This window comes from Larimichthys crocea, chromosome X (genome assembly GCF_000972845.2).
Source record: "Larimichthys crocea isolate SSNF chromosome X, L_crocea_2.0, whole genome shotgun sequence".
Classification (NCBI taxonomy): Eukaryota; Metazoa; Chordata; class Actinopteri; family Sciaenidae; genus Larimichthys; species Larimichthys crocea.
This window is the reverse complement of record NC_040020.1, coordinates 22,220,109-22,243,398: the sequence shown is the minus strand read 5'-3', so window position 1 is coordinate 22,243,398 and position 23,290 is coordinate 22,220,109. Positions and strand designations below refer to the sequence as shown.

Below are 23,290 nucleotides of genomic sequence, written 5' to 3'. Positions count from 1 at the left end.
AACATGATTATTATTATTTTTACTTTCTCCTGGCTTCATAAGGAAGCATTGTTTTCTTTTCTTGAACACTTTGAAATAAGACATCATAATGCAGTAATGCAGAGTTTAGGTGGAAGGTAATTCGATTTTTTGGGACACCAGTCATCAACATGGAGAAGCTGCAGGACACAGATTGTTAACATACCCACATATTTTGGACATGAAGTACAGTATATTGAAAACATTTTGAGAAGAGATACATAAAAAAGTATTTTAGCAAAATTGAATAAATGATCCAAAGGTGGAAATACTAGGACTAATACCAGTCGACATCAATGGAAGATGTCAACTGGTTTCTGATCCCCGAAACATTCTACATGTGGACTGAGAAGAAGATCTGTTTGTTAGCAGGTGGAGCTCTGCCATGGCTATACTAGCACAGTAAAGTGATATGATTGTTTAAGTTGCTGAAACTAAAAAAAAAAAAGTTTCCTTTTTCAGCTTTCACAGTGATTCACTGTCTGTCAGGTTTGTTCCTCCATGCTGCTCACAGTGTGCCTGCTTACTGACTCATTCTGATCAATATGTGTTCCTCCCCCGCCTCTTCTTTGTTGTCATTACTTTCTTGTGCATTCTTGTCCTGACATTAAATCTTCCTTTCATCAATAGAAACATTAAACTGGAAGAATGTGGTTCTGGTTTTGGGCCGAAGACTCCCACAAGACAAGAATCAGTTTGGTGAGTACGATGGTTGATTTATGAGAACAGTTGCGTCGCTGCATGAGTTCCTCTTCATGAGTCTGAAGTGTGAGTTTGTCTCCGCTCCTTAGACGAGGAGTCGGTGCTGATGGTGTGGAACAGCACGCTGCTGATGGAGGTCAAAGACCTGAACAAACACTGCGAGAAAAGAGAGCAGATCGCAGCCAAAATGAGAGAGCAGCTCCATTATGACTGAGCCCACACGCCTGTATGTATTTCATTTCATTTACAACCTGCTTTTTAATTAATGTTTTTATATTTTAATGTTATTAGCATGTATTTAATTTCATATTGCAACACACTACAAGGGGTTGTAGGAGTTGCTGGTTATGGAACAGTCTAGATTTAATACTTAGGCCTTTTATATGACTTACATGAACAAACAAGGCCATCAGAGAAGACTGGCTATTTCGATAAAGTGTGTGTAAAGGCAGTTTCTATCAAAACACATTAAATATGTTAGAAAATAGTTGCTTAAACCAGTGAAAAGACTTTACTGAAATGTGGAGTTAGAGGTTCAAACGACTTTTCACCAGTTTTCAGTCCAGGATTTTGTGGGTGGTCCTAAAGGGTGGCTCGATGACACGCTGAGGTCACCCTGAGCTTACTCCCCCCTGCCTCCCTAACAACAGTATAAAAGCCTTCAGCGTGTTAGCATCTGTGCTTCTCCGTATGCTAGTTGTTATTTTTGTTTACACACAGTTTCTAGCTAGTTAGCTAGTTCAAAGTACTGCAAATGTGTTTTCCCTGGATGAACAGCTTTATTTAAACTTGCCAAACACGAAGAGAGAAGTTATACGTGTGTCATGAACAGCACCTCCCTGGGTGGGTGTAAACACCCACTGCAGGTGCTCCTTGCAGCAGAGAAACAAGTAACAATAATATTCCACACGGCACATTGTTTCACTGAGGTACATGACATATTGAGAGAGAAAGAGGCAAACACAGAGCCCTGTGAGTGGGCATGGCTTCATTATGCTCATTTTTACCTGATTTTGACACCTAATTTCATTTCATGTTGATATTTTTAAGCATTCAAATTTGGCTGGATGGTTAACCGCACTTTCTTCTTTGTTCTGACAAACTCAGAACACACATTTATTCTGACTTTACACAGACTTTAATGGCTACCAGCAGGTCAAATTTGATTGGATTCCCTGGTTTATGTAACAATATATCTTGATAGCAATGTAACAGCTATAAACACCATAGCAACCACATCCAGTGACCATAGCAACCACCTGTTTCTAATCTAACCACCAGGACCCTTCAGCTCCTTTCAGCTGACACCTCAATACCTCAGCTCCTTTTTTAGCACTTCATCCCATTTCTGTGGTTACATATTAATAATTATTTCAGCTCCTTTAATTTCTTACACTTCAACCCATTTATGATGATATCTAAATGATTATCCCTTTTCACCTGATTGTATTCCCACATCATTTTTATTGATCCATGTGATAAATAATAATAAATATTTGCCACATTGTGGTGCGTATATCCAGAACTATCTGTAATATTATGACTTCTATTATATTGTGCAGTCATAACCTGCAGCAGTAGCAGCAGTAATTAGTCATTATAATACTATTTTGTTTTTTTATTATTATTATTTTCTAGAGTGTTCATCGAAAAGGGATCAACTCTGCAGTGGATCACATTGAAGCGGATGTTTTACCTCATTTCCTGACAGCCATACGTTCTTTCCAGCGCACTAACCTTGGAAGACGAAGAACTGATGAGGAGGACGCACAATCCGATGAATCAATCAAAAGATTTTTTTTGTGAAGAAGCCATGTTTTACCAGACCAAGACAATCTGAGGAGAGATTTTTTTTTAAAAGGGACACAGAGGGTCTGATTTGTTGTTTTCAGGGCTGAGAACAGTGCAGATGTTCAGGAAGACCTCCTGCTCCTAATGAACAGAGATGTTTGTTTACCTGTGGCATGATAAAAACAAAACAAGAAAAAAACTAGAAAGAACGCCAAAGGAAAAAAAGCCTCTAAAAGTGTATATTTGATTATTTATTCTCATGTGCGTGTGTGTGTGTGTTTACCTGTGAGCTCATTCACTCCACATCAGTAGATTGAACACAGACGTTCTCAAATGCTGCCTGCTTTGTACACAGTTTTTATGTCGCCTTATCTGAAGTCGCTGCTTGTGATGCTGTCCAACAGAAAAACTGAGTAAATATTATTTTATTTACTGTGATGGCTCTCTGTTTATGTTGATGTCAGAGCATTATAAAAAAAAAAAGTAATATGGTTGACAGGAGACATAATATGATGAACGTACATACATTTTTTCTGCTTAGTCGTGCTTTCCAAACTACATTTCTTTCCATGAAGTGTTTTGTGGTTGGATATTGGTATGCTTGATATTTATATTTATTTTATTTACATTAAAGGGTCAGTGTGTAGGATTTGGTGGCATTCAGCAACATAGTTGCTAAATCACAACCCCCTCACCTCGCACAATCCTTCCTAGTGTGAAGAAGAATCTACAGTTTCCAGGAAATGTGCAAAAATTCACTGAAGACCCACAGCGTCTGTAGCCATAAAAGGCTCATTCTAAGGTTAACAAAAGATTATTTTCAGGTAATTATACACTAATGGAGTCATTTCTGCCGTACTCTGTAAATGGAGCCCTGGATCGTTAGGAATGTGGTATATGTTTCAGAGGAATTATGACACATGTATTGGGAAAAACCTGATATTTGTTCTGAGAAAAAACATACTTTTAAGGACACCAAACAAATCACTAGATCAGTCAGTTTCAGGGTATGGACCACATTTGATCTTTATTCTTGAGGGGGGGTGGGGGGAAAGACATCGCATTTGAAGCCATTTCATGAAAAAATTATTTACAAGGAGGACTCAGTCCTCACAAACATTGACAGCACATTAGTAAAAAACAAAGACACAGGAGAGTTAAGGATTTGAAGTACTTCTGAACCTTAAAAACATGGTGTTCTGATATCCAAACTATCAAGATAAATATATTTATAATATTTATATTATATTTACAGAATACGTTAAATATACAACGTCCATCATGTATTCTATAAACAAATATAAATTACTTAGGCACACTTTTGTCTCAAACAATCATGGGAGTGGTTTTCAAAGGCCATCCTCTCAATGTTTGAACTCAGTTGACCTGAACTTTCACCAAGAAAAATCTCATCAGTCTTGCATTGTTACACCATCCAGAGCGGCTACACTGCTACTAATCTCAGTACTTGTTGGCCAGCAGTTAGGGGTCATAATGGACACAATCATGTTTACAGCAGGACTCAAAGCTGGCTTCATCTATACTGCCCAGACACAAGTGCAGTCCCAAGATGACCTCTTGACCCCCCTCACCCACTCCTTTTGCACACTCCTCTTTGCAGATTCTTGTTCAAGTAGGCCTGGTGGAGTGTCCACCTTATTGCTTACACTTTTTCTCTCCTATAGCATCTGCAAGGAGGAGGGAGCAAAGGTCGGTGTGGGGGAGAGCTAGAGATGAGTTTGGGACGCAGCCAAGCAAACGGGCTAAGAGTTAGACAAGGATGACGTTTATTTCCACACCTTTTTTAAAGGTAGACAATCATATAAGGTTCAGAGACGACAAATATGAGAGCAGCTACGATATCTACAAAGAATATACAGTACAAGTAAAATATACATTAATGATTCGGCCAACTAAATGCACGCAGAGGGGCGGAGGGGAGGAGTGGCCAGCCGGTATGGCCGGGCAGGGCTTACTATGCAGTCAGTCTATAAGTCCGACTCGGGCATGTCCGGCATGTCAGCCATCAAGTAACCAATACCGTAACGGCCGTTGGGTGCGGTGTCAACATCAGGACCACCGCTGCCGCTCTGCTTGCGGTAGATACTATTGCCAGGCATCGGTGATGGCGCCTCGCTGGGCGACTTGCCCTGGATCAGGCTGGTGTCGTCATCCTCCCCCGGCCGAGCAGTCTCCTTGATGATGCGGCCCTTTTTGTAGGAGACGGTGGAAAGGCCGTTGGTGCTGTCGTCGATGATGTTGAAATAGCGCAGGCCAAAGACCACCGGCACCGGCATGATGGCCATCACCACCAGAGAGATGCAGACCACGATACCCCATACGGGGAAATGCAAAGTCAGTTCTTTGGCCTGGAACACAGAACACAGACACGGAGAGAAACAGAAAGTTAGTGGCTGGTATGAAACGTCTGATGTTTATTGAGAGGAACTATGGCCTATTAAGAGTTTAGCAGATGTGTGAAGCCACAAAGGTCTGGCACTTCTGGAGATCAGTTCCCTTTAGGCGGTTCGATCCCCTCCAGTCTGCATGTCGAAGTGTCCTTCTGCCATCAGTGTGTGAATGTGTATGAATGGTTAGCTCCTAAAAACTGATGAGCAGTTGGCACCTTGCATGACAGCCAATGCCATCAGTGTATGACTGTGTGACTAAGTCAAGACCAGACAGTATATCGCCTACGGAGGTAGTGAATATGTAGCGTGTGCACGCTTAAACTCTTTGTGGTTTAGAAAGTCAAGAGACCAATCTCGAGTACTACAACACTGGTCACCACTTCTGTCTTGAGTCTGTAGTTCAAGATAAATGATATCCAATCATCGTGCTCTCTCAGCTAAGGTGAATCATCTCACAGTGAGGTTCAGTCCAGCTGCAGGTGAACTAATTGGCTGTTGTTGATGAGCGGAGAAGGGTTTTAGCTTCACTGGACAAATTAAAGAGTGCACGCAGGGACTTTTTGTCCCATTTGGCCTTTGCTCCACTTTTCCAAATGACTAGTTTTGTCTTGATGTGATCAAACAGGTGCATGAATGTGTCTCTGGTAGACCACACATCCTGTTGATTGTCTGTGGGTTAAAAGAACATGTGTTTATCAGTGAAAACTTTGCCTTTACCCCTCCCTGTTTTTAGCTACTGCCTCATTTACTTTGAACCCTTTAATTTGCTTTTAACTTGTTCCAGGTTTTTAAGAAGTAGGAGAACTTCCACCCCCATTGATTCGTGGTCCCAGGAGAAACTCACCTCTTCCTGTATCCAGGCACTGTAGCTGGGCGGGGTCATGGTCAGCTGGATGAAGCTGGCGCATAGGAGGACCAGCAGCAGGATGGGCGTGATGTACTTCCACATGTAGTAGTAGAAGCGGTACGGCGTAAAGCCCAACATGTCCTTCAGGTCTTCAAAGAATCTGAGAGAGTGGCAATGCATGTGGCAGGAAGTCAGATCAGATGTTTGTGGTAAAGAATTTGCAAAATCTCTGCTCTATGAACACGATGGCCTTCGTCTGATGCTTGTATGTCTCCTTTAAGTCACTTCATTTAAACAACGTGCCACTCAGTGGTTCTAAAAATAATGCACTTTAGAAACTGGTGTGTTAACCGCCTAAAGTCACAACTTTCAGTCACGGCTGGTTCTTACAAGAATTACTCACACCATGCAGGAGTGCAGACTTCTCTATAAAATATACATATATACTTTCTGTTTATATCTCTAGCCTATAAAAGTTTTAAGTCCTGCACATGTGTGAGGTAATTCATAAAAAGCTAAGTCTACACTGATGATGATGTTTTGTACTTACTTATCGATCCCATAGACCCAAGCGACTGCCACGTTCTCCAGTACGACCACTATGAGCAGAGGCAGAGTAGCCGAGTAATCGTCGAACATGGCCACAAAGTAGTTCCCTGAGCGCTGAACAAACAGGAGACCGATGGAGAAGGCCAACAGGCAGCACCCCACTGCAGAGGAGAGGAGTGTTATAACACACGTGTCACTCGACGTTTTATATGCGAGCAGCATTGCTGTACATCTTTATGACTGGTAAACACAGAAGCTGTTTTACAGTGTGCCATGAAATGCTGTCGTTACACCCCCAGACACCCAGACTCATACAAGAGGAGCGGGGATAAAGTCAGCTAAAATGGAGTGTGTTTAAGTAGAGCGGGACCCATTTAAAGCGGGATGGCCCACATCTGTTCACTGTAGTGTGCAGCAGCCACTGAGTATCATTAATCATACCTGTTATTGTTATTCTGTTGCTTCTGGTGGAGCTTCTCTTCTCAGATATTTCTTTCTATCTCCTCTCTCTCTGCGGCTTCAGCTCAACTCTAAGTACTTAAGTACTTTTATTTCTTTTTTGTCTGAATGCAGTGTGTGGAGGTACTTTGTACTGGTACTCTAACATAAACTGACATTATAATATCCACATTTATCTTATAGAATACACTATTATAGTTTAAATCCTCCTTTGGTCTTGTGGCAGAGCAGGAAATGGATTGTCTGGTGTACCTTAATGTCTATTTCCTGTTGGAGGTGCTTCCATAGACATGCAGGGATTAAGGTGGATGAAGCTAACCTCCACATTCATCAGACAAGAAATATGCATGGGACGTTTAGCAATCCTGCATCCACCCACTTTGGAACATTTCCGAACGTCACCGCCTACACACTGTATGTGCACAATCTTTGTCGGGACCTGCACGAGCCATAGCGATCACAATGCCTTTCCACAACACTTCATCTAATTCTCAAAACATCTATATGACTGAAAACGTTCGTTTAAACTTGATTTCAGAGATTTCTGAAATTTGTACACTTGTAAAAGAGTCGAAGTGGAGGTACTTAGAGCTCTCTAACCTGTGAGAAATTCCTTGCGGACTTTGAAAGTGTCTATCAGCGGAGTGAGGATGCCCTCGATGGTGCCGAACATGCTGCCCAGGCCGAGGTTGATCAGCATGAGGAAGAACATGACAGACCAGAAGGGCGAGGCTGGGAAGTGAGTCATGGCCTCTGTGAAGGCAATGAAGGCCAAGCCTGTGCCTTGGACCGCCTGTTAAAGGGAGATAAGAAGAGGAGCTTTTATTTTACATTATACATTTTGGGAAATATTATTTGTTTCTGTTTTTTTACTGAGAGTTAGATGAGAAGAGCATTTTTGTTTTTGCATGTACCTTATTGAGCTCATCCTCAATGCTGCAAGCATCCAGTCCCAGTTGTGAAAAGTCGCCCTCCTTGACCCCTTTTATGACCTCTATCATCTTATGGTAGTCCTCAACACTGACCTGACTAACCTGAGTGAAGTTAATGTGCTTGGGGATCAGGTGTGCATCAATGCCATTCCCTAACAACAACTCAATCCTCTTTGTGTTCCTAAAAAAAAAAAAAAGGCAGAAGGTAGTTAGTTAAACATCACAGGATCAAGAATTACCACCTCACACTATGACTGAACTATCGCTGTTCGGATGTGGTCAGCTGAACTTGATACTTCAGAATCCTTCCAGACATGACACAGACATGTTTTTACTTCAACTGTTTCCCCAAATTCCTCAAAAAGAATAAAAATACTACAGAGCCACGCTCACCATTTGACTGTGAGTTACACATCAACTTCTCTAGATCATCTTTGATGTCTTCAGTCATGTCTTTGAGTCTATAAATATCAACAGTAAATGTGAGAGGACGCTTGTACTCACAGCGCGACGCATTTGCTGTTCATAATGTTGGCTTTGAAACCCAGCACTGCAAACACCACCAGGGTGGCCAGCACGGAGGTGAAGAAGTTGATAAAAGACACCAAGACGGCGTCAAAGTGGCAGTTGTTGTCCCGCTTGTTGTAGCTGGAGAAGGCGATGACGCCTCCGAAGCCGAGACCCAGGGCGAAGAAGACCTGCGTGGCCGCCTCTCGCCACACCTTGGCCTCCAACATCATCTCCAACTGAAAACACAGCACAGACAGATTCGGCTCAGTTTGGTAACACAGTCTACATTTACAGTTATCATTGTAGGAATATGTGTATATACAAACATTTACTACATGACTAAATATGATAAAAATGTACCCGAAGATATTCAGGTTTAGGTGCCTTTGATGTCCCAAAGAATAATATTTTTTTACCTCGTAGGCACAAAGTAATTAAAAACATAAAAGAAAAAACATAAAAGAAAAAACCAGGATGCAGAGGTTATGTAATAAACTTCATTTGTAAAGTACCGTACTTCTGTGAACAAACTGCAGGGAAAAGACGACAAACGCATGGAAAGATGAACATCTGCCGACTACTTGATCAGCTGCTCACCTGCTCACATTTTAAAATATATCTTATGAGTTATTTATGGTGCTAAGACGCCAAACACCTCAATCTGTGAGGGTTTGTTACTCGACATGATTTGTATCACTCGACCAAACCTCCAAACATAATGTCTAACCGCTGATGGACTATGAAATGTGGCTGAAAGTGTAGAAAAAGCAAGTAAGTGGACCTTGAGTTGAGAGCATTTTGCCTCAGGATACTCTGGCCTCCTCCCAAACACACGCACTTAATAGGATAATTGGTGACTCTAAATTGTCCGTAGGTGTCAATGGATAGTCAGCCTCTGTCTTGACTTGTCCAGGGTGTATTCATATTTGCAGCACTACACATCAACATATAGTTATAAATATATTCAACATTTGGCAGATTAAAAAGCAACAGTTGTTTATACTTGGGTGGAGTGATGATGGCTTTATGTTATGTTTCGACTATTGTTTTATAATGTTTTATTTGAGCTAGTTTTAGCATAAGTTTTACGGGTTTTTGTTGATTTATGTATTTCATTATGCTTTGAGTCTGTGTATGTTCTGTGCTTAACATGGCTGCTAGAGAAATTTTACTTCAGTGACAATAAAGTAAAAACCAAAAGTCCAATAATCTTCATGAGTATACTGCATGTCTACTAAGCTGCTTTAAAGAAGATGAATCTTCAGTTTATCTATTTTTTTTTTTTTCAATAATTAACATCTAGTGTCTCTCCGCAGACTCTCATTGTACCGTCTTGCCACAAAAGACAGCTGGCATCTTGACAGTTTCCATGTGGCAGCTTTGTGTTACAAGGGTCTCAAACTGTTCCGAGCACAAAGCAGAACACACAGACAGCAGCAGCACTTTGAAGTCTGCAGGTACACGAAGATGGTGGCACAATGCGCGTGAACGTTTGAAGTCTTAAGATGTCAGCCGACGAGACTGAGCAGACACACGAGACAGGCCGACTCTGCTGTGAACCAGCGTCTTTTTCCGCTGGTTGGTTACAGAAAAAGCCTCAGTAACTGCTGTTTCCATGGTGATATGATTCCACAGCTTGAGGCGCCATTGGCCTGTTGCTGCCGAGGAGCTGGCCTATTACAGTGCAGATGTAATATTTGAGTTCAGAAGCCTTTTTTTTTTTTTTTTTTTTACAGTCAGTGGATTTAATTTAAGTGTGGCTGCTTGAGAAAAAAAACGTTTTTCCTTGGTGGCTTCATTTGACTTCAGACAGCATCCTTGCTCTGAATTTCTAGTCATACAGTGTAGAGAAACGCTGGCTTATGACGTGCATTACCTTGGGTGTGAACATGTGTCGAATCCCGTCCAGAGAGCCCTTTAGGAGCAGAGCCCGAACCAGGAAGCAAAGCAGCACAACGTAGGGGAACAGGGAGCTGAAGTACATCACCTGGAAGCAAATAAAACATCCGGTTAATATCCCCAACTTTAACGAAGTCACTCTGAATATTTCTCTGGGTGTAGCAGACTGTGAAGATGTTAAACTGTCAGGAACAGTGTTTGCATAAGTGAAACACTAGTTAAAGTATCGAGGACAATCACAGGATGTCATATTATGTTACACCCTGCACAGGGTGAGTTTTTATGGATTACTAAGACTATTTAAAATCTCTGGTATGTTTCGTTCCTGTCGGAAAACTACGACAGACGACAGGAGCTCTGTCTAATGTTGATGACATTTAATTAAATTTTTCTGTTTAAACCTTTCTTTAAACTTATCTTTGGCAATGGCAACACATCTTCATGGAGTGATGACTTAATGTACCGTGAACGTTGTGTAACCACTATCAGCAGGGTCCCAGGCCAAAGCTGGTAGCTGCTGAGCCTGTGCAAGTCCCTTTGTCCAGTTATCACGCTAATTAGACAGTGGGCCTCTTGTCTTTTTTTTTCTCTCTCTTTTCTCCCTCTCTGTGTAGATGAGGTGATACTCAAAGACTGAGAGGCCTGACTCAGCCGCTCCTACGGTATGTCACACACTGGTTTACAGGACTGGCAATGGGGTGTGGGTGCAGGCACCAAGAGATGGTTTAGGGGTGAGTCACAAACACGGGTGGTGATTCAGAGACATTGCGTCTCCTGCATGGTGGTCCATATGTGTAATGTCTCGTCTCAGGGAGAAAGGTATAATCCACACTTATGCATGATTCAGTCATATATTTAAAAGTTCAATGCAAAGCATGTAAGTAATAGACTACATGAGGCTGTAATCTAATCTAAATACAAGCGTGAACGACCACCAAGATGCATTGGGATCAGATCACTCAAAACACTTGTCAAGGTGGTCTGGGATGCATTTGACCACATGTCGTAGGCCACACTGACGTATACTCCCTACTCTAACCTGTAACTGCATGGGAAACTCGCTGTCTGATTTCCATTTGGTTCATAATGTAAATTCTGTATTTGTGTTGCTTACCTGCCAAGATAAGCAGCAGATGTTTGTGAACACTTTGCAACCGCAATACCTCAGACTTATTTGTTGAGTGAATAGAAACTTACCAAGTTTGCTAAATGTTTGTGAGAAATTCTCAATTCCTCATGTAAATTTGACATTAAATGCAACAGATTATGTTGTTTCCTCCCTCGTAAAGAAACATCAATACAATGTTGTCTTCTTTGTAAGGAACTGTAACTAATACAGGAAGAGAAACTCCCCAGACTCCCTTAAATGATCAGTTTAGTAGTTCATTATCTGGGCCTTTTTGTGAATTCAGCAAACGTTCTAAACGACATATATCTCTATGTGTGAAGTAAAATGTTCTAATTCAAATACATTTCTGTGCTTAGGTTTTTTTTCTTTTCTCAGCTGCAGCTGTCGTCAGCTCTTTTCTGATTGAACCACCCAGCGCTGTGCTCTTGTTTAAGAACACAGTCGCGGCCTTGGTCAGCACAAAGCCAAACAGGCTGCTATTTTGTGTGATAAGCAGATATCTGCTCCTTTGCCACCTCACTCTTATGTTCTATCAAAAAAAATTGACTTTTATTATGAAAGATTATGGGTCATCACAGATAGCGTGTGCTTCTCGCAAAGGCCATGTTCTGAGAACTGCTATCTTCATAAGCTGATATAAAAAGTTTTTCCCATGATGAGGTGAGTGATTGCGTCAGTAACCTAGACTAAACGAACAAAACTTTCAAATACTTTCAATAAATTTCAAGTCTATGACAGGACTTATCCCCCCCCCCCTTTTTTTGCTCCACACACTTGACAATCAAGCCAAGCCAAAAGAGCGCGTATAACCATGGCAACCAAAATGGTCTGATTCCTTTCACGCCCACCCACACACACAAATGGGAGAGAAATGCAGATCGCGGTAGGGATATTCCTCGGAAAAGGCTTTTGTGAACATGGGTGGAGAGGCCATTAATATTCTTTTGTATGACACAGTGCTGATTAAACTTCAAAGACACTTGGAGCTGGGAAAGTTCATGCCCATTTCTTCTCTGGCCCACTCAAAAGGCCATCCAGACACACACCAGGTAGTTGGTGGAAGACCATCTGGCTCAAACTGTACAATTAACTAGTAGCCTGGGTGGTTCCTTTAACAAAAATGTGGCTTTTCTTTGTGTCGGTGATTCATTTTATTTTCATGATGTCAGTGGAAGAACTTAAACATCCTTTATGTTCAAAGAGTTGTGGTTATCGGTGACACTTTTTTGGCTGGCAGCAGCGTGACAGGGAGGAGAAATGAAACTGTCTAGCACTGTGAAACCATCGCGGCGGCACAGGCAAAGATTAAAGCACCTCTGCTGTTGAAGGCATCCATCTTGTTTTGTCTAGGGCTCTTGTGGTGAATGCCGTGCAAAAGACGAGGGCTAAATGGGGCCAGGCAAACAGCAGACAGCTGCTGGGATAAGACTTGAGCTCAGGACAATGTCTAGATCAAAGGTGGAGAAACCCATTTAGCTGGTGGCAGCCACACCATTACAAAAAAAAACTTTGGTTTGTTTGTTGGAATACCAAAAGCAAATAACTTCACCAACGAAGATCATTCTGGGACCATTTTAACAAGCTCGACTGGGACCTTGAAAGCATGCCAGCTAATGCTCGTCATATGATATGAGAAAGTGTGGAATGATAAAGATCACCTGTAAAAAAGAGAGGAGCTCGGTGCGAGCAAACATCAACCTTTAGCCAGTGGGACTAATCCTTCCGGATGCCAGTCACGCGACTGTCAGCTTTGCTACACTAAGATAAAATAAGCTGATCCAGAAATCACACACACACACATGATCACGAGCTCTCAGGGGCATATGTGAGACTGAATGTGAAAAAAACTCACACTACGGCAGCAGTGGATTCAGACCAGTTACACTCCATAAAGTGAGCTAAGTACGTGTGAGAGGATTTTCCAAAACACCGGGTGAGAAATGGCCTTTTGTTTCCGTCATTGTTCCTCATTTTCCACGGCAGACCAGCTACGTTTGAGTAGTTACTGTATATCGACCAAGCTGCCAGGCTTGCAGGGCAGCTGTACTGTAGTAAGCCATTTCCTCTGCTCTCTTCCTCTCCTGCTCTCACACACTCTTCTCTTCCTCTTCTTCATTTCCTAGCCCTAAAATATCTTTTCTCCAATTATTTCTGCTGGTGCGAACCTGATGTAATACAAGAGCAAGGGTTGCACAAACCAAGAAAGTGAAAAATCCTCCTTACCTTCCCTGAAGACTGGATTCCCTTAATCATGGCGAGGCAAACTATAGACCAGGCAACCAGCAGGCACACGGTCATCTTCCAGTTGAGTCCTCCACCCTCAGAGATGCTGTTGGAGATGTCCAGGGCCTGGCGGTACCAGTAGTAGGTGGTGGCCGAGCTCTTCTCACACTCAGGCACCACATCTATGGACAAAAAGTTACACCTCAGCGCTGTCACCTTATTAACATGAACTGTACAGTAGTTCAGAAGCCTTCTAAAGTGAGCCCATGGTTATACTGTGGCTGGAGCCGATGAATTGGTTTGTTAGTATGTCTGATTGTGTCTTACATGTACTGGTCTTGTTCTTGATGAGTGGACACTCATGCCACGGCAGAGGTTGCTGGAAGGACTGGGAGAAATAGAAGAGGCTCCAGCTGATGATGACATTGTAGTAGAGAGCTACGAAGAAGCACACCTACAGACAAGAGAGGCAAGTTCACTTCAGACTCACAGAACAAACAGTGAAGCTGTATGGATCATCTCATGAGGTAGCAAACATTGATCTACATGTATTCAGTTGAGTTTTCTCTTAAAACAAGAGCACACTTTATTTTCTGAGTGATGTGTGACAAAAAAAACCTTGAATCCCCCTCCCCCATACATGTTCCAAAACAATTTCCCTTGTTTTTTTTTTTTCAAATTTCAGGAGTTATCTAAACATTATGTAAACATGGCAGAAATGGAATCTAATATTCATAACTCTGTTTTCATTAGTGTATAATCACCTATAAAATCCTTTACACCTGAGGTGTGGTGAGTCGTTTGACACAGTTGAGGTGAGGTGACACAGTTACAATCTGCAACACTGCTAGGTGTCACCGAATCATACACACTGGTTATTTTTATACTGTACATGTCATGCATTAAAGTAGCATGATATTTACTATTCCTGTTTCAACAACACTGTTGACAAGTCTTCATGCTGCTTACAACTTAAGCATGTGTCATAAAAGAGTTGGCGCAGGCCCCAGTGTCAGACTCACCACACAGCTTGCAAAGCCGATGCCCCCCAGCCGAGGGCTGATGTAGTTCCACACCCCGATGCTGCCCCTGCGGATCCGCTGTCCCACGGCCAGCTCCAGGAAGAACAGCGGGATGCCGATCAGTACCAGCAGGATGAAATAGGGCACCAGGTACGCTCCTGCCAGTCAAAACAATACAGACAAGTTAAATGGAGAACATGCAAGGAAGGGTAACTATGTCATCAGATAACTGTGAAGTGACACCATTTCAGTTCCTGAAAACAGCCCATAAGCACATTGCACCTTTTCTCTCTCTCTCTTTCTATCTGCCACATGCTATGATACACCGACACACACACATACAATTCACACATACAAACACAGCAGCCTACTAAACTTTAACTATACTTGTGTCTAACACCCCCCCTGATGGTGAACCATTTGCTTCAAAGCACATAAAAACACACAGCAGCCTCTTTAACAGTATCTGTCTCATTATCTCCCTAACGTGCGCACACACATACACACACGCAGACTACTACACGCACATCTGCTGAGCTGCATCTGTGTGTCTCCATCTAATACGTCCCCCATGGTGTGTGGTGCAATCAAATAATTCTGGAAACCAGGAAAGATACAGAAGTCTAAAATTACCTAAATTACAGTGTGATTGCTTTGAGGCACAGTGCAACGACGGCGTTCCTCTCTAGAATTAAGGTTTCAGGGCGAATGACTAACATTAAAACAGGCTGTAATAGTGTGCTGCGATAGAATACAGGGGGGCACGTCTCTTGTGACAGTCAGAGTGCTCATGAGCAGTAACCAGACGCATGGCGGTTGGAAGAGAATCTTTGTTTTAGAAGAAATAGCCTGTGGTTAGATGTGCCAACACTGCATGCATACTTTAAATAATGAGACTTTTTTTTTCCTGTGACAAACAGGGCAATGCAAGGTATGTGAGATGAGGTTTTGTACCTGCGCTGGTGGAAAAACCAGAGTTAGTGTTAGAAAAACAAACCAGCCAACTCTTTCTTCAAAACATACTTTTCACCAGTGATACTACACCTCAACAAAGAAGATCTGAAAATCCCTTTCGTGACCTTTTTTTTTCTTCCTCTTGTGAGCTAAACCACAACATCAAATGTTAACACATCATTGATGACGGCATCAAAACCACCATGGGTTTATTGTTTTGACGTTAGTTTTATCCCTGTTTCAACACGGCTTATTGTTTCATCTGGCAGGACGTTCATTCACATCCTTTCCTGAGTCCTGCTGTCCCTCCCAGGTTTGGCTTGGATTGGACTGGTCACAGACAGGAAGTAAATGTGTGTCTGTTGTTGTAAGCATGTGTGTTTGTGTATGTACAGTAGGCTAATTTTCTAATATTAAAACATCTAATTCTGGTTCACTGAGTACACAGTTCATTCTAGGAGGAGGCTTTGACATCAGTCAGCATCAAAAACCCCTCTGGTTCCCATTGTCTTTGAAAAGCCTCAACAGTCTCCCTTGGACATTCAAACACTTTGATGGAACTCTGAGAAAGCAAACAGCCTGATAAGAGTGTATTTCATCTCCTCTTAAAATAGTTTCCAGGTTCTCATCACTTGTCGTACATAAAGGTGAAACGGCTGGTTTATCCAGTCTGGGCATCATCAAGACGAGTCACATTTCCATGTTTTATGCCAGCCCCCTGTGTACAAGGGCGTGGTTAATTTGCCTTACAAACAACAAGGAAAGATTTTTTTTTTTTCTTCCAAACCTGATATTCGATATGTGACAGTTTTGGATACTTGATACTACACATTTCAGTCAGTACAGAAGAAATTCAGCCCAGATTTCAGCCATAATTCTGATCACATAAAGCTTTATAGCACTAAAATGGTTAGTTGAATTATCAACTTGTTTGGTTGAATTAAACTATTTTATGACTTTATGACGTTTCATAGATGGAACGATTAATTGAGAAAAATGTTGACAAATGAATCAACAATGAAAATACACTGATCAGCTGCAGCACTCAGAGAACTAAACGCTCCTCTGTTCTCCACATAGACATAAAAGGAAATGTATTTTAAAGTAAGTAGATGAAATGAAATGAGTGATGTATATACACGTGTGAACACTGCACATGACATGTGTGGTTGACTAAAAGAGGGAGATGAAGCACACACACACATACAAGCACATACATAGACCTGCTCCATTTTAATCTAATTATTTAAACACAGCAGGGTGACCAGAGCTGTTTACAGACCTGAGAACATAATGGGATCGACTGAGGGGTCATGGCTTGAGCTGAACCCATTTTGTACACAAAACTACACACACACACACATACTAACAGATGGATCTTACACAAATTATATAAAAGAACATACTACTAAAATCATGATTCAGTGCCTAATAAATTCAAGTGAGGATGATGTGGTGGGTGGTCCAGGTCTGTTCACCAGTGTGGAATAACTGCATCTCAAAGAATGAAACCATGTGTGTGTGTGTGTGTGTGTGTGTGTGTGTGTGTGTGTGTGTGTGTGTGTGTGTGTGTGTGTGTGTGTGTGTGTTTATAATTTTCAGCAACATTGTGAAACTTTTCTACCATAAAATAAAAAAAAATAAAATCCAAATTAGATTTTCAGGTGAATGCGCGTGCGTCCACTCTGATGTGACTTACAGAGTTTCTTGACTGACAGTAAACTGCTGCTAAACTACAGCTGCTGTTAGCTAATGTTAGCTCAGTTTGTTAGCTGCACTTACCGGAATACTGGGTTGAAAGACAGACACCGAGCTGAGCTGGGCTTCTCGCTGTTGGACTAGTAAGAAATATTAGCTGGCTGCTATGTCTTGTGTTGTTAACCTTGCTTGATGTTTGGCGACTCCGTTTAACACAAATGTATGTTGATTTTTATATATATATATAAATATAGATATATAAATAGCAAGTCATCATCATTTTAGACCTGCTTATAGTCAGTAATTTTACTATGATAATAATATAATATGTAGAAGGAAAAGTCATGAGACAGCAGATTATACTGTAAATATTGACTTTAAACATTTTCACATGTGGTTTGATTAACTGGAGGACTTCCCTCTGAATTTCTTCAGAATATGTCTGTGTATTTTCTCGGTATATTTTGGGGACTTTCTGTCTTTTAGAGAGTTGGACTGTAACAGGAACCATTGCTGTTGTGGTTCAGTAATGATAATAAGCCCCAGGTCTGTGTGGACAAGCTGTCTGAGACGGTTACATTTAATCAGCTTTCTTAAGTCAGTCAATGGCTTTACATAATCTCCAGGTAGGAAGTGCAATACCTTGTCCTCTACACATTAGCCTATATCACAACACTCACTGGCATTGTGGGAAATGTGGTTTGGATTGCAGCAGGGTTGAATGTTGTTATCATTTGACTACAATCATGAGGACCAGCTGTTCCCAGAATTATTTGCTGCACCTTGACAGCGGTGTTATATAAAGGTGATATATGTGATGTGGCTGCTGTTTGTCGGTGAAATGTTACAGCCTGCACACCAGCAGAGACACAGCTGGTCACATGACTCTCATGGCGATCCTGAAGGTCACTCAGTAGTCTGGTTTTGACAGACGAGTACAAAACAGAAAGGTTTTCTTACTCACACTTTAGCTCGAACAGGTAGTACTGAACACATTACACCAGTACTGAACATTATACCGTACCTGCCTCTGTTTGGGGCAAGCTGAGTCTTGATATGCATTTCAGGACTAATCCATGTCCAAGAGTTGTAACTTGATGATACATTTTGACTTCTGGAGAAGTCTGGCTGATCTTTTTTACAGGTGTATTTCTTAAAATGACACTTTTTAGACATTTAAATTCACTTTAACATCACCCACAGCACCCATACTAAACACAGTCTCAGTACAGAGGAATAATAATATAATAATAATAAGCTACATGATCATGAGCATGTTTCTGTCTTGTTAAATATTACATATAACGGTGACACACTCCGGCTTCCTTCACAGGGCCAGAGAAGTGAATCATGTCAGTCATTCTGTTGTCCTCGTTTGCCCTCTGTAATAAGATATACAACACACACACGCACACACACACACGCACACACACACACCCACACACACACACACACACACATGCCCAAGCATGGATCTCCATACTCACAGAAACTAGAAGTATTTGTATTTACTGTTTCCTCAGAACTGACGTCCATGAGATCCTGATGACCTAGTGTCATATTATAGCATTTTGTGCTTGGTTTTACGACTGTCAGCATATGTGAAGTGCTTGTTGTGTGACTGCTGTACTTGTTTTAAAGGATGCTTTCTGTTATTTCTATTGGTAATAACACTGTACTCACCGAGTTAACTGCTCAAATCTGACTATTTGGCAACACTGCTGAAAAAAGAAGTCAGTTGGAGGCGAGAAACCCGAGAAGTCAGATGCTCAGGCGAGTTTTAGACAGAAGTCTAACTGTAAAAATGATCAGATAAATTTCCTGCTGCAACTTTGACACACTCTTCTTGCTGTACTTGTACGTTTTCCTGTGCTATTAGACATCATTACTGCCAGTGTGGAGGTGTTTGCTTTCAGTTTTACATCCAAATGCATTTACCTCTGCCATCATCTTAACGCTTAATTTCTTGACTTTGTTGCAAACTGCAGCAATCACTTTGGTGGGTAAGATATTCCTTTATTTCTTATGCCCATCACCATGGTAATGTGTTACCATACATGCTGTGTATGTGGTTGCCCACAGTGACTCACCCCCTCCGTTCTTCTGACACAGGTAGGGGAACCTCCAGACGTTGCCCAGGCCTACAGAGAAGCCAACCTGGGCCAGGATGTACTGGAGCTTGCTGTTCCAAGCTGGGCGTTCCTCCTCCTCTCCATCCGAGCCCCCTTCTTCCACATCACACTCTTTCCCTTCCCCTTCATGGTTGTTGACGATCAGCGAGCTCTTCTTAAAGGAATCGTCACAGGCGTCCTCGTTGGAAAGCAGGTCTTTGACAGACTCTGTGACATCGTCGTCAAGCTCTCTCTTGACGGCCTTGCTGTTTTTGGGCATTTGATAAAGCAAACAAGGCCGAGGGGTCGAACGTCTTTTTGGTTGGCGGGCTGGAAGGGCAAAGGCTGTGCAAAGGCTGTGCAAAGGCTGTGCAAAGCTGCAAGTTTGAGGTTTTTTGGGGTTCAAGGGCCCGTAGTGTGTGAGACAGTTTGTGGAGGATTGAGTTAAGAGGAAGTAGTTTATTTCATCATCACCAAATGTCTGCGGGGCAGAAAGGAAATATTGCAGTGAGTAAACAGCCCACCAAAAAACAATGACAACAACAACAAAAAAAGAAGAAAGTTGAGTCACCATTTGTCATTGAGAAAACTCAGAGTTCGAGTCATTTAAGAGTTTTGTGTCTTTGCTATAACCCTCTCATTTCCCCTGATGAACTGCTGTCTGACTGATTTTTAGTCACTTAAAAATCTGGATTGAATGGAAATTAAAACCTAAACATTGTCTTTTATACAAGACAAATAAAAAACGTGTTAACCAGACTGAACCATCCACACATCAAAGTCAGTTTTAGTCTGATCATACACACCCATTCAGCTCACACACCATCTTATCTGACTGTGAACAAAAAAAAAAAAAAGTCCACACTGAGAATTATTGCTTTATCCGGGGGGTGCAGAGTTATTCCTCACATGGAAATCACATGTCTAGCGGGTGGAGAGAGGGGCAGTATGAAACAAAGAAATAAATCGATGAATGGATCATCTTATTTGTAAGTCATTGTTCTGACACACAAAAAAAGAGGCTGGGAACATTAGCCTGGCTGTGGACGGTGACTGTGACAGGGACAGGTCGAGGTATGGAGAATATCGCGTGTCCAGCCTGCTGAATAATTGAAGGGAGGAGGCCATTTGCATACGAACCCAAACACTCCTGTTCTCCGCAGCTCTCTGGGCTGGGGAAAGCCCTCACACATAAGAAATGATGAAAATATGTCAGCTTCCAAGATGGAAATATGAGCAGACATGAGCCGGTTCCCTATTTAAAAAAAAAAAGGATGGAGGAGGCACATGTATTCTTTTTCACATCATTATTCACATTTACACCACGAGTGTCACTATTAATAGCGCCGGAGAAAGATTCAAGGGTGTGGACCCAATCCAGGCAAAGGCGGGTTAAGGTGCGCAACATCCCTGCTCAGCATCCTATAGCGCGTCTATTACGCATTTCTACAACATCTTTAAATATGATCCTAACAAGCTCATCGCCGGAATCACTCCCTCTATGTTGCAGAATTACAACACGCCATCCGCCCTTTCACAAAAGCAGAGGATTAAGTGATTAATAGATTTCCTTTACCGCTTCCAGATTAGCCTGGTTTTGTATGAGGCAAAGGCCGTCGTTTCATAATCCAGAGAGCGCCACACAGCAGCCCAAAGGAGCGCTGATGCTGAGTAACCTTCACTGCAGCGAGGATGGACGCTGGAATGGGGGAACATGGCAGCGCAATTATTACAAGAAAATAAAGGGCATGTCTGTGTTTAAAGGCTGGGGATGACTAAAGACAGAAAGGATTTTGTTTTTTTTTTCTTTTTTGTCTGCACATGACTCCGATGATGAGACAAAACAAAAAAAATGGTGAGAGAAATGCAGATGGTAGGAAGGATTAAATAAATATAGAGAATAAGTCACACTGGTGCCATGTGGCTCCTCGGGCACAATTCGTTCTAGAAGAAATGCGCATAAATTACTGTCCTCCTCCCGCCCAGTCTTCATGACATCCATGTGAGGTGTTTCATCATTCACTGGCCACATCTTGCACACTGGTAGCCCTTCTCCCTCTGTCTCTCTCTCTCTCTCTCTCTCACACACACACACACACACACACACACACACACACACACACACACACACAGACACATCATTCATTTATCATTAGCCTAATAAATCCCGCTGAGGATGCTGTGGTACTCACCCGTGTGGAATAACAGTGGTCCCTTTCTGATTCGTCTCAAGGAATGAAATTGTGAGAAGACATGCTCTGTGAAAACATTGTCACACTCTGCAGCATCAAACGACAAATGCGCTTCTGAAACCTGCAAGCCGACTCAAGTGCCATCTGTCAGCCACAAACGCTGCCCGCTCCGAGGGGTGCTCCTCCACCGACGCACCGATGACCGGCTGATTTTTCACTCTGCCTCCGTGCTACTTTTCACCGCACATACTTAAAACTCCCTACTATATATCACCGCACATAATACGCTTCTTCAAAAATAAGATTTAAAGTGAAAAATGCCTTATTTGTTTTCTATAACCCCCCCCCATTCTGTTTAACTTGGTACAATCCACTATTACCGAGCGACGGGGGCAGGCTGGGTGGATGAATGCAATGTGCCTCTGTTTATAAACGCCCATTTCTTTCACCGGACGTGTATTAAACTGCACATTACACATATTTGTTTTCATTATGTCTTTTCATATCGGAACGCATTCTGTAATGTCGGCTTTGTACTCGTTAAAGACGAGCTTTTAGTCAAGGTCGACATTATGAGCGTCACCCCCCCCGCCCCCCCCGCGAGACCCCCGAGGAAAATCCATAAAATAAACACAGAGCCTGGACGAGACCAACATGTTTCTATATTAGAAATAAACAGAAAGCCAAATATTCCGTTGTGCATTGGACATATAGTTTATTCTAAATACATTCAGTCCAATGTGTCCAATTAATGTGCTAAATATTCAATTGAATCGAATAAATATGTATTGTGTGTTAAATTGTCACCAATATCATACAGTAAAAATCAGTATTATAATGTTAATGTAACACATGGTGCTTCAAGTAAAATAGATAAATATAAAAAGACACAATTAAAACAACATACAAGTAAAAAAAGGCCGAATGAATAGTCTTTTTATGAAATCAAATAAAATCATGTCCATAATAGAGACAAGAAGACATTTTTCTTGGTCAAATTTTTTAAGGAATATTTCAGACACCACAAAGCCAGAACTAATCAGACAGCTGTGTGATACATTTACTCATGTACTGTATGTACTAAATTTCTTGTGCTTAACTCCTGTATTTATGCTACTTTGTAAATTGTGCTTTATAAATTTAAATTGCAAAGTAACTAATAATTAGTTACTTTGCAATTTAAACTTACTTACTTACTCATGAAGCACTTTCACAGATTACACTGTCACGGCATCTAATGAAAATAACTGAAAAATACTGATGACCTGTTTTTATGCAAGCATTGAGGCATTAATTCCTTCACCTACTCAACTGGACCATGTGACGGTACCATAAACTGGCCACCAGTTTATTTTCTTTTGGGTACAAAATGTTTGCTATCTATCAAGTCATGCATAGAATAGCTTTGGTTGAAGTGAAAGTTTCGTCAGTTAAAAGTATGGCCGGGCACAATTACATAGCAAGTGTTTGAAAAGCGGGAAAACCTGTGCCAGAACCTCACTGGTATGACTCAGAAGATGACAAGTGGGTTGTATGAAGGAACTGTATTCTCATACCACCCCATCATGTCACAGTTTCAAGGTCAGACTTCTGTAAAGCTATTTTAATTTCACATGTATGGCATATGCTAGCATTGTTTTCTATTGTGGCCTTTTTTATATATATATAATTTTTTTGGCCTTTTCAAGCTTTATTTTAACTGAGCTCAACACCACCCTGTATTGTGGCCTTTTTAAAATGACAATTCTTAAGGACAGAAGTAGTAATAAGAAGCAAACTGTATCTCAGTCTCGGTTGCAATATTTACAAATTGGTATAAAACCAAACCTCTCACACTTGAACA

The 23,290-nt window shown here is 41.6% G+C and overlaps 2 protein-coding genes across 3 annotated transcripts in view; one reads left to right on the top strand and one right to left on the bottom strand.

Moving 5' to 3' along the window:
• lrrk2 (leucine-rich repeat kinase 2) overlaps window positions 1-2,949 on the top strand; it is a 34,646-nt gene extending 31,697 nt beyond the window's left edge. The window contains exons 50-52 of the mRNA XM_027282746.1: window positions 649-717; window positions 810-946; window positions 2,359-2,949. Of these exons, the coding sequence (XP_027138547.1) occupies window positions 649-717; window positions 810-934 (194 nt within the window). The 3' untranslated portion in view covers window positions 935-946; window positions 2,359-2,949. The remainder of the gene's footprint in view (window positions 1-648; window positions 718-809; window positions 947-2,358) is intronic.
• A 562-nt stretch (window positions 2,950-3,511) lies between these two features.
• Window positions 3,512-21,599, bottom strand: slc6a15 (solute carrier family 6 member 15). Of its 2 annotated transcripts, none has more exons than XM_010735473.3 (12): window positions 21,448-21,599; window positions 19,235-19,736; window positions 14,493-14,650; window positions 13,798-13,924; window positions 13,471-13,652; window positions 10,096-10,206; window positions 8,214-8,455; window positions 7,692-7,890; window positions 7,378-7,570; window positions 6,320-6,479; window positions 5,767-5,929; window positions 3,512-4,880 (listed from the first exon to the last, which is right to left on the bottom strand). In XM_010735473.3, exons 2-12 carry the CDS (start codon window positions 19,533-19,535, stop codon window positions 4,500-4,502), a joined length of 2,217 nt encoding a protein of 738 aa, XP_010733775.1. In that variant the 5' UTR covers window positions 19,536-19,736; window positions 21,448-21,599; the 3' UTR covers window positions 3,512-4,499. The 2 variants fall into 2 exon arrangements, with proteins under 2 accessions (XP_010733775.1, XP_019117971.1); XM_019262426.2 differs by lacking the exon at window positions 21,448-21,599 and adding an exon at window positions 20,832-20,963.
• Window positions 21,600-23,290: the final 1,691 nt, after the last annotated feature.

Coding starts and splice junctions, on each gene's coding strand:
- slc6a15 (XM_010735473.3), bottom strand. CDS start 19,535: ATGCCCAAAAACAGCAAGGCCGTCAAGAGAGAGCTTGACGACGATGTC. Junction 13,653..13,797: donor CAAGAACAAGACCAGTACAT/GTAAGACACAAT, acceptor TTTTGTCCATAG/ATGTGGTGCCTGAGTGTGAG. Junction 7,571..7,691: donor TTGAGGATGAGCTCAATAAG/GTACATGCAAAA, acceptor TCCCTTTAACAG/GCGGTCCAAGGCACAGGCTT.